At 38.8% G+C, this 12180-nt stretch overlaps 1 protein-coding gene across 1 annotated transcript in view; it reads right to left on the bottom strand.

The window, feature by feature from the left end:
- ACACA (acetyl-CoA carboxylase alpha) overlaps nt 1-12180 on the bottom strand; it is a 290659-nt gene that overhangs the window by 110779 nt on the left and 167700 nt on the right. Inside the window, exons 38-41 of the mRNA XM_075264375.1 lie at nt 11674-11877; nt 10173-10328; nt 5758-5904; nt 2136-2405 (exon numbers count right to left, since the gene is read on the bottom strand). Coding sequence (XP_075120476.1) covers nt 2136-2405; nt 5758-5904; nt 10173-10328; nt 11674-11877 — 777 coding nt within the window. The remainder of the gene's footprint in view (nt 1-2135; nt 2406-5757; nt 5905-10172; nt 10329-11673; nt 11878-12180) is intronic.

Below are 12180 nucleotides of genomic sequence, written 5' to 3'. Positions count from 1 at the left end.
GTCTACTAATCTCGGCTCCCGCTGCCTCTAAGGGCTAGTTCACATGGGGTATTTTGGGCCGGATTTTGACGTGGCAAATTGAAACCAATAGGAGCCGGTCATTTCCTTTTTCCGCAAATGGTTTGTTCCCGCTCGCTGAAAAAAGAAGTGACATGCATTTCTTCAGACGGATTCTGCAGACATCCGCCTCGCAACACCTCCCTCCCAACTAGGCCCATTCATTTGGGCCTAACCTGGAGCGAAATGACACGACTAGATGCTGATACACTGCATTGGCATCCAGTCGCGGCCAGCCATTTTTTGGACCGGAATCTGAGGTGGCCTCCGCCTCAAATCACGTGTGAACTAACCCTAATAACTACTGTGATCATCTAGATGTGTGATGCAAGAACCAGTTTCTCAGCCTTCACTTCTACCAGGCTACTCTGGCAGCCAATAAAGTTTAGAGAAATGCTGCCTTCATCAATATTGAAATCATGTTCATTGTATATGTGGCTAACAACTAAAATCATGAACAAAATAGAGAGCACGTGATGAGGACCAGTGGAGAAAATATTGTATTATGGACTGTTTCGCTCATAGATTTCTGTATGTAGGAAATTATGTGATCTCAAAATAAAAAAAAATCACTTCAGCACATGTATTGTCTTGGGAAAAAACCCTTTAAAAAAAACTGCCTGTGCTTTTTTTTACCCCTTCTGCCATTGATCTAATTTATACAACAAAAGTCTATGGAGAAGAGAGGAGTGAAGAAAGAAAAATACTCAAAACAGAGACCTCTGTATTATAGAGAGAAACAGTTTCCTTCACAAGACAGCTGGAATTTCAGGGATTACTAACCAAGCCGTCTCATGAAAGAAATGACTTATTTAATGCTGTAAACCACCTCATCTCTGTCACTCTGTTCTCCTCTCCTATTCATACAGTTCATTACTGCTTGGGTACAAGAGAGCAAATGAAGTACTGACAGGAGTAATAGAAGAACAAGGAAAAAATAGAGGTGGAGAGGAAGGAGGGCCCAATTAGCAGAGAGCCCAAGATCATTGTGTTCTTTCATAAAAGTAATATAATGAGCTGTTCCCATTAGATCACCATTATTACTAAAACCATAAAAAAACCAGTGCTCATATTTAAGGGATGTAGCTTCAAGAGAACCCTGTTTCACTGTGATGTATAGTTGATGCATTCTCTTTACGCTCTAGGGTGCATACATGTAAACTTATATCAACCTTCTTCTTCATTTCACTTTAGCAAACACAGGCTAGTGGTAGCCTAACTTGTCAGACCAGGTCTCCAGGCAGACAGGGATTTAGAAAGGCCACTCAAAAATAATAAGAAACTACCGTATATACTCGAGTATAAGCCGAATTTTTCAGCACAGTTTTTGTACTGGAAAAGCCCCCCTCGGCTTATACTCGAGTCAGCAAAAAAAAAAAAAATTTTTTTTTTTTTTTTTTTTTTAGGTGGGGGAGGTCTATGACCAGCAGCAATATCAATGTATAGAACCTCCCATAAAATAGTGGGGAAAAAAAAAAACTTTAAAAAAAAATTAAAAAATTAAAAGTTCTAAATCACTCCTTTCCCTAGAATAGACACAAAAGTAGAAAATGACTGTGAAACACAAACACAGTATCTGTGTTTGTGTCTGTGTCTGAAAGTGTCCGGTCTACTGAATATAGGGTATCTGCAGTGCTCCTGTTCCCTCGGAAAGGGGTTAATAGGAGCACTGCAGATCCCCTATATTCAGCCAGGCTGAATTCCAAGTGGGGGGAAAAAAAACCCAGTCCTCAAGCTCAGGGAAGGGGCAGACAGACAACCAAAACACCCTTTCCCAGCACCCAGCAACTACTGCACCCAAAAACTCCGACCATTTTAATTTTTGAAATTTTCCAGTAGCTGCTACATTTCCCCCCCCTAGGCTTATACTCGAGTCTATAAGTTTTCCCATTTTTTTGTGGTAAAATTAGGGGGGTCGGCTTATATTCGGGTCGGCTTATACTCGAGTATATACGGTATATCATTTCCAAAGTAGACATTAGCTGCTAAATGATAAATTGGGGGGTAAATTGAAAAGAATCTATTAAAGGCAAGTTATATTTATTTCTAGATTTTATGTTAAAATGCAAACTACTCACTTTATAAGGATCTGTAGCATCTTCCCATGCAACGTGGAACATGTGTCGTATCTCTTCAGCCAAACCTATTCTTGCACCACTGTTTGCTGCAACATATATACGTGGAATGCCTTGTGATCTGGATAGCTCTGAGGCTCTTAAATACAACAAATCCTCCTGAGGTCCAAATGACCCAATCCTGTATGTGATGTCATTCCCTAATACAATGATATCTCTACCATCTGGATACTCTGGAGTTCTCAAAGTCATTTTCCATGCCACCATTCCAGTCTACAAAAAAAAAAATTACAAATTAAATTTTGTTAGATATATATATATATATATATATACTGCAAACATGAAAATTAAGAAATAAAAGTAAAGCAAATAAATAATATGACTTGCCTACCCTTTTTTTTATTATTGAAAATAAATAATTGAACACATATTATAGTTTGACTGTAGGTTGATGCCTCACAAAGACACACAAAATATCAGCAGTACCTTCCATAGAGTTCTATGCACGAGACTGAATACAGAGACAAATCTGATGTGATCAAGCATTCAGATTGAAGATAAGAAGCAGGAGAATAGCTTAATAAGTGGTTACATACATTAGAGGCAGTGAAAATAATAATAATCAAAAAAACAAAACAAAAAACACACTCACCTGTCCCAGTTGCTCCATTGTCGTCCCATGCAACCTGGTTTGTTTGCTCTCTTTTGTCACTTCCAGTGTTGTGCTGAAGCCACTGATTGGCCTCAGTGGTCACATGACCACTGAGGCCAATCAGCAGCCTCAGGAAGAGGACCCAAGATGTCACAGGTAGTGAGATTTAGGCCCTACGCTGATTGGCCTCAGTGGTCACATGATGGGGTCAAGGGATGGGCTGAGTAGGTAGGGATGGGCTACTAGTGGGCAGGTTAGCTATAGAGAGACAGGGAAGGGGTGTATGGGCCGGAGGGAGAGGGGGGGGGACTGATATGGGGTTAGTGTAGAAGTTACATAGCAGGAAGCAGAACCAAGAACACAAATGCAGGCAATACAAGGAGCTCCCAGAGACACACAGAAATTACTAAAAAAAATGGCTAAAGGTAAATGGGTGTATTTATTAACCCATTATTAGCACTAACAGACTTTTTTTTACTATAAATATCTATACATATGGATGGTCCATTCTTTATCCTACAAGGGTGTACATTATATATATGTGTATATATATATATATATATATATATATATATATATATATATATACACATACACAGTACAGACCAAAAGTTTGGTCACACCTTCTCATTCAAAGAGTTTTCTGTATTTTTGTGACTATGAAAATTGCAGATTTACACTGAAGGAATCAAAACTATGAATTTATCACTTGTTTTTCTGTAGTTTGCTGCTTTTTTCTTGCCATAATACATTCTAACAGTCTATTCAGTAGGACTATCAGCTGTGTATCCACCTGACTTCTGCACAACACAAATGATGGTCCCAACCCCATTCGTAAGGCAAGAAATCCCACTTATTAAACCTCACAGGGCACAACTGTGAAGTGAATACCATTTCTGGTGACTACCTCTTGAAGCTCATCAAGAGAATGCCAAGAGTGTGCAAAGCAGGAATCAAAGCAAAAGGTGGCTACTTTGAAGAACCTAGAATATAAGACATATTTTCAGTTGTTTCACGCTTTTTTGTTAAGTACCGTATATACTCGAGTACAAGCCAAATTTTTCAGCCCAGTTTTTGTGCTGAAAAAGCCCCCCTCGGCTTATACTCGAGTCAGCAAAAAAAAAAAAATATTTTTATTTTTCAAGAGGGGGTCTATGACCAGCCACAATATCAATGTATAGAATCTCCTATAAAATAGTGCAAAAAAAAATAAAAGAACACATATCACTCTCATTTTCCCTAGAATACATACAAAAGTAGAAAATCACTGTGAAACACATACACATTAGGTATCCCTGGGTCTGAAAGTGCCCGGTCTACTGAATATAGGGTATCTGCAGTGCTCCTGTTCCGTCGGGAAGGGGTTAATAGGAGCACTGCAGATACCCTATATAAAGCCAGACTGAATTCCAAGTGGGGGAAGAAAAAACAGTCCTCAAGCTCAGGGAAGGGGCAGACAGACAACCAAAAAAATCCCTCCCCTTTCCCAGCATCTACTGCACCCAAAAACTCCGACCACTTTAATTTTTGAAATTTTCCAGTAGCAGCTTCATTCCCCCCCCCCCCCCCAGGCTTATACTCGAGTCAATAAGTTTTCCCAGTTTTTTTGTGGTAAAATTAGGGGCCTCGGCTTATATTCAGGTCGGCTTATACTCGAGTATATACGGTATATAATTCCATTTTGATGCCTTGAGTGTGAATCTACAATTTTCATCGTCATGAAAATACAGAAAACTCTTTGAATGAGGTGGTGTGTCCAAACTTTTGGTCTGTACTGTATATGTATGTATATAGATGTCCTGGCGGGGTTAAAAAGCTGCACAAAATTATGCAGCTGCAGAAGAAGGTGGCTGATTATTACTACAGCCAAACCTCCTATAGGTCAGGCAGTGATGATGTATTACCGTCCGTATCTACCTTTTCCCATATAATAACAAAGAAAAACATAAAAATAACGCCCACAAAGAAAAAATGGTGATGTGAACCGGAGATTGTTTTTTTCCACAATTAGTCATTTTAACTTGTGACAATGTTGTCCAAAGAAACTATTTTTCCAGACCATAAATCTGAAATCACTCCAATATAGCCAGCTTTATAAAATTCTAATACTGTATTAAGCTGATTTAGATTTGTGACTTGTTTGCAAGATTTTGTTGCATCCATTTAAATGATGTAGAGGATACTGTAGATCACTTATAAACATCTTGCTTCTTACAGGTAGAACGGAGATGGCTGGGTCTGGCCTGTATCCCTGAATCCGGTGAAATAATATTGTGCTTGTGTTATTCTTGTAGCTGGTAGTAAGCCACACGTATAGTTAGGCTATTACTTTTGTTTAGTTAGTCGCTCAGACGAGCAGGAATTTGTATTGTTTTTGCCTGAAGTTAAGGCTGTATTTTGTTTTGCTTATTAGTACCTGAAGTGAAGGTTTATTTATTTTCCTGTTTTTTTTTGTTTTTTTTTGTAAATGAACCTGTTTGCTGCATATATTTTGTCCCTATCTTGACTGTTTGGGTCCGTACCACTGTTTCTACTGAGCTACCTTCCCCACACCATACAAAGGGACATTGCATCAAATGATTTGCTAACAGTTGCAAAATACCTGCTCGATTTTTGGATATAGGTCACAAAATACATTGAGGATTGTGCTGGCAAAATCTAGTGCAAGTCAAAAGCAAGAGCAAAATGTCTGTGAGTGCTTTTTTTTGCCAAACTGCACCTCTAAAATAGTTGTGCAACAGCAGGTTGCAGACAAATTGCCCTAATTTTTGGTCATTCAACTAGTATGTGACTTGATGGAGCATTCCTAATGTGTTTGTAGACCACTTATATTCTCCTCAACAGATCATATGCCTTTATTCTGTTATCCTTTTAATTAGTATATTCCAAATATTATGACTTTTTTTCCATCTTATTGATGGTCTTTTTGTCAGAATATGTTTGCGTTATTGGTACTTAAGACATAACAATTACCTCATTCCCTCCGGGTAGCCTGTTCATGTGTACCAACTGGCCCTGATCATCCAGTACAAGCTCAGTATATATTAGAACATCAGAAGGCAGAGGACTCTTTGGAACATAAGCACTTGCATCCATTGACTCCCATAGCTTGATTAAAGCCTGTGTGGAAATAAAAAAAACACAATTCTTAAACTCCACCTATAAATATAATGGATTGAAATGTAAAAGTTACTTTATCGTAATTTGTAGCATACTAATTCTGTATAACAAAAACTTCAAAACCTCAACATGTAAAAGGTTTCTCTATAGAGGTTGAAAGCAGTGTGTGAAACCTGCCCAAATGATTGAAAAGTAACTTTGTGGATTTTCGTTGCAGCACGTAGATGATATTCATTTAATGTCACTTACTATGTTGCTACAGTAGCTTAAAGTGGGTTAGTTGACAAGCAAGCTTCCAGCCTTAGGCGTTAATTACTTTTCCTCCATTTTTTTTTTTATAGTTCACACAATGTACCACACTTACCATACACTATATGTAACCACATATATTGATTTGGGTCTGGTGTGTATGACAGGTGTAAACCCATGGCTGGTCAGGTAATGGAGGGGTGTACATCTCACCCAGACTACTAAGGTGGGTGAGATGAGAAAACTCCAGGAATGTTTGTTCTCAGCAGATAACTATTGTCTGCTGAGCATTTTGGTAAATGCTCAGTACTGGGCTGGATTTTTAGGAATGACAGGTAGGATTGGTAGTGGGACCTGTCATTCCACCCCACTCCATTCCACACTTTGGGGATGTTCCGGCAGCGACTCAGCTGCAGAGAGTCTCCTCGTCAAGGAGGCTTAAGAAGCCAGCTCCAGCAGCAACACTTGGGCAGATTTGGCTGGAGAGCTGACAGAGAGGTCATATTTTTGGAACTGTGTCCTGAATGATTCTACTGGCTTTTTGGATTTCTGTTATTCTACGTGAGGTAACCTATTCTATGCTTAGTTAGAGCCTAGCCGGGCAGGTATTTATTTTTGTATTGTTTCCTTTGTTGCTGCACTACCTTTTTGAGTGAAAATAAACTCTACCTTTGTTTTGGACTAAAAGAAATTGGACTTGTGTTTCTATGCCTACCCAACTAGCAGCCCCAGACCCTGACACAGGCTTTATTATAACTTGTACCATACTGATGTAGGAACTAATATTAAGTTAGAACACTGTTCCTAAATACCAGTGAACACTAAGGTTTCTCTACAAAGATTGAAACCAGTGGGTGAAATCTGTAGTGATAAGTGACATGTAACCCAGTGTTGCAGATTTTAGTTGCAAAATGTGTATAATATTTGTTTAGTCTCATCCATTATGCTGCTACTATAGATCTGGGGTGTGGCTGTTCATTTCCCCTCTCCAAATTTTCCATTATTACTTTGTTTATATGTAAGTTGCAATTTACACTTTTGTATATGTGCACTTTGCATGATGTATTGTTATGTATGTATTATTGATGTATAAATTTATTACCTGTGCTTTTTCTGAGGAGGGGTCTGTTTGTTATCTTTCTGTTGTACTATTAATGTATGTTTACATATTGAACATTTTATTGTGTGTTAATAAATGACAATTTTTATTTGGCTATTTTTTTTGTTATCTTATAATTTAAATGATAATAGCATGTTTATTCATTGAGCATTATTGGCCCGTAATTTTTGTAGTTTGTTTTTACTGTAGAACAACAACAGCAAGTTTACATCAATGAAATCCTAAGACTATAGCCTGCGTGACCTAGGTCTTAGATTTATCCCCCCACCCCAAAAAACAAAGAGGAGAGAGAGAGAGAGAGAGAGAGAGAGAGAGAGAGAGAGAGAAAGAAAGAGAGAAAGAGAGAAAAAGAGAAAAAGAGAGAGCACACAGACCAGGTGCAGAGCCAAACTAGAGGATGGCTAATCTTCAACTTTACATGAGATGTGGAAAAAATGGCAGCACTCCAACATTTAGATATATATATATACAGTATATAAATATGTGTATATTGTAAGCCGATGGCTGGTCAGGTAATGGAGGGGGTGTACATCTCACCCAGACTACTAAGGTGGATGAGATGAGAAAACTCCAGAAAGAACGTTTCTCAGCAGATAACTATTGTCTGTTGAGGGTTATTTCAGAGTTAAAGTTACTGGGCTGGATTTTTAGGAATGGCAGGTAGGATTGCTAGTGGGACCTGTCATTACTCCACCCCCCTACAGTCCACACTTTGGGGATGTTCTGGCAGCGACTCAGCTGCAGAGAGTCTCCTCGTCAAGGAGGCTTAAGAAGTTGCTCCAGCAGCAACACTTTGGCAGAGTTTGGCTGGAGAGCCAAAGAGAGAGGTCATATTTTTGGAGCTGTGTCCTGAACGATTACACTGGCTTTTGGATTTCTGTTACTCTAGGTGAGGTAACCTATTCTATGTTTAGTTAGAGCCTAGCCGGGCAGGTATTTATTTTTGTATTATTTCCTCTTTTTTGTTTCCATACAACCCTGACCTCAACCCCATTGAGAACCTCTGGAGCATCATCAAAAGGAGTGTCTATGATGGCGGGAGGCAGTTCACATCTAAACAACAGCTCTGGGAGGGTATTCAGTCCTCATGCAAAAAAATTGAAGCAGATCCAAAACTTGACAAATTCAATGAACAAGAGAGTTCAGAAGCTCCTTTCGAACAAGGGGTCCTATGTGCAAACGTAACATCACCTAGAGTAAAGTTTTGACTTGAAAACTGTTTGATTTCAGTTTATAATAACCTGCTAATGCTTGTAATTTCACAAATGATCATTTTTTTGTTCTTTATAAAAATAAAAAGGTTCAAAACTCTGCTGTGCATAATAATTTAGAACATGCATTTTGAGTGCATTTTGTGTTTTTTGTTTTTATTAAAATATACTGTTATCATAGGCAGTTTGTTCAAAAACCTTTCAATTGTACTCTAATAGTTGATGACTGGAAAATTTCAATGACTGCAATTCATACATGTAATTTTTGAAACTATGAGAAAATATTATTTCCATAATAATTTGGAACACAATGTATATTTGGGTACTTTACCAATGGTAATATTCTATTATAGACATTTTCCTACTATTTTTGAATACATGAGGAGATTCCCTGTACATTTTCCAGTGGGAGGGTTTGCAGTATTTTGTCTACTACTTAGTGGTGGACTTCCCTTTGTTTGTTTTCCCATGTCTTAAATGTATTTTATTGTTTGTTATTTAATTAATATATTTTGATATTGCTTTTACCTTCTAGTCTCTGTTTTTTTGTGGTTTGAATTCGAAGTGGCAGGGCCCACTGACGCTAGGTTCACACTAGCGTTCACCTGTCCGTTCTGAGCTTTCCGTCTTCTGCATGCCAGAAGTCGGAAAGCTCAGACCGGGTCCGGCCGTGAGCGGCAGTGAGCGTTTTATGCTCTCCGCCGCGAAACCGGATTTTTTTATCCGGACACAGAGTACTGCATGTCCGACTCTGTGTCCGGATTATAAAACCCGGTTTCGCGGCGGAGAGCCTAAAACGCTCACCGCCGCTCATGGCCGGACATCTCTCTCACCCATTCAAATGAATGGGTGAGAGAGACTCCTGCAGGTTTCCGTCTCCTGCCTCTGTTTTAGGCAGGAAACGGAAATCTGAACTACGGAGTTCACAACGTAGATGTGAACGAGTCCTGAACATGTTTTTTTCAGCGGGTGTAAAAAAAGCAGTGCTGGATTCAGGTCACAGCAATGACAATAGGGTGCGCTAAGCACAGGGGGAACGCCCCCTGTGCATCATTTACATATGAGAATAAAATATTTTTTGGGGACAAACGGCCGTGGGGAGAATCGAAGTAAAGGTAAGAGTAAAATAGCCTTTCTAAAGACTATTCCAACATTGCCTCAGTTTCCTCAATGATAGAATCCCTTTAATAAATCCTTCCCTACTGTCAGCAAAAAAAAATCTCAAAAAACCCTGTTAAAAATAGCATGAAAACCATAGCATATCTGCAAAAAACCCTGTGTGTGTAAAACAACCTATAAGACCCAGTTCCATATCAATGAAAACAAACACTTTGCGTTTGACCCGTTTTATATATAACATGTGGCTTCATGACTAGTAATCACCAAGAACTTACTACTTATGATTAAAATCTTGTCAAACTAAAAGAAAACCTTACTTGTCTACTCCGTTGGTGGTCTGGAGTAAGCTATTCAGGGTGGGGTTGGGGTCACGGCCTCCCCAGGAAATTCAGAGCGTTACTATTACCTCATGTGGAACATCATTATTATATAGTTGCTCTTATGATTTTGTGTTGATTTTGTCTTATGTACTCCTTCTCCCCTCCACTTTTTAGTTTTGGAATAGCATTCATATAAAAAAAAAGTTCAATAAACATGCAGTAAAAAAATAAAGAAAAAGTAAGTCTTACTTGACGAAACATTTCGGGGATATCATACACATAGGTTGTTCCTAAGGACTGCGCCTGAAACCTTTTTGATTGTAAGAGATCTTTTGTTACATATGGTGTGTTTATGAGCATTCCATGAAGCGGTCCTTGCTTATCTCCATACGCCTGGAACATAATCTAAAAAAAAATAAAAAAATAAAGTTACTGTTAGCATACTTGTCAAATCAAGATATCTAGCACAAGATCTGCTATGAATAGAAGTGTCAGTCTGGGTCAAAATAAGCTTAAAAACTGTGAAAATACATGACAATTTTATAACATGTAAGACACTTTATAAACTTCCACCTCACACAAACGAGACCTTAGCACATATTAACTACTATTCTACTTGTGCTATGGCTTCTGCTAGCACTGGTTCTGCTCATATACATGAATTGCTAATGACGTCATACCAGAGGACAATTATCTCTGATGCCCCTGACATGGTCTCCAATATTTATGCAGGAGGACACTATTACCTAGGGTGGGATTGTTACCTGTAGAGGGGAGATGATTAGGGCACTATTGCCTATGGGAAAGGGGACTATTACCTGTAGGGGAGCAGGTATGACATTATTACCTATGTGTGTTAATGATATACGAACATTAGCCTTATGGCTGCTTTCAACGGGCTATAAATGTAGCTAACCTAACTGGCATAATTATGTTTATACAGTCACCAGTTACGAAAGGCCCTTTGAAGACAACCATAAGGCTTATGTGGCTCTTGAACAAAAAAAGTTTGACACCTTTGCTCTAAAATAATGCAGCTGCTGATAAAAGCAGTTATGAAGCTGGGCAATGCTCTACTAAAGGTAGGTGATCTGAAAATCTAACAAGGGACTGAAACTAGGTATGTCGGTTTGAAGAGGACTTCTCATGTCCACGGGTACATGCGGTTTTATATACCGCTAGAATGCCACTGAAAAATCTGATATTTGGGGAAGAGCCGAGCCTCAGTATTGTTTTAGGGCAACACGTCCCCAGTGAAGTTCCAGTGAAGGGAAGACCCAAAAAAAGGTGCAGAGTTGGTTCCCAAAGGAACACTAAATGAATCAGTTAAAAAAATTAACACATTAAACATCAGTTAGTTAACGAAAGGGTGATTAAAGTTTGATTCCAGCATAACACAGAAATATAGTTAATTTTATTTATGAAGTAATTTAGGTAGGTGTTAGTTGGGAAGGGCTAGTAGTAGGGGGACTAGCTAGGAAAACAGGGAGGGGGTGTGAGAGTGAGAGAGGAAGGGGGAGGGAGGGAGAGAGGGAGGTGGTGTGAGTTAACTCTGAGTGAAGCGCAAAGCATCATGGTAGTTGTAGGAAAACAGAACATGAAGATACTCATGTAAACAAATGCAGAGGATGCCAGGAGCTCCCAGAGAAAGTTAGAAATCACTCAAAACACTGCTAAAGGTATTTGGTTTCACTTATTAACCTGCACTAACAGACCATTTTTGAAAAAATATTTTTAGGCTGATTTTTACCTGTCCAGTTCTGGAGTCTGTCACTTCTTTGTACAAGCTAATGTCCAAGTAGTAACCAGATTCATTTGTCAAAAATAAACGAATTGGAATTTGCTTTCCTGTTGGTGTTAAACGAATGTTTATTTTTAATTCGGCTTGTAGGACACGTAATTTCCATAGTCGACTTCCATAGCGCATGACCATACTCCGAACAGATTCCTCAATCTATCACAACAATACAATACACAAAACAATTGTGATACAGTTTGATATCAGACACTAAAAGAAATTTCACCTTAAAATGGCTTATGCTATGATCACCTCTATATTACAAGCTCAGTTACTCAGTTCAAAGGAACAGTGCAACGCAGAGTTCTGTTATTCCTTTATGAATACATTGACAACAGGGCATTACCATCCTCCTTTATATCTCTTTACAGGGAAACCAGTGTCAAACTATGTAGGGTGCATACACTTTAGGAGATGGTTCTCACATCTGGGAGCTTTAGGGAATGTTCAAAATTCTGG

This window comes from Leptodactylus fuscus, chromosome 2 (genome assembly GCF_031893055.1).
Source record: "Leptodactylus fuscus isolate aLepFus1 chromosome 2, aLepFus1.hap2, whole genome shotgun sequence".
Classification (NCBI taxonomy): Eukaryota; Metazoa; Chordata; class Amphibia; order Anura; family Leptodactylidae; genus Leptodactylus; species Leptodactylus fuscus.
The sequence above is the reverse complement of the archived record's forward strand: the minus strand, read 5'-3'. Positions and strand labels throughout refer to the sequence as shown.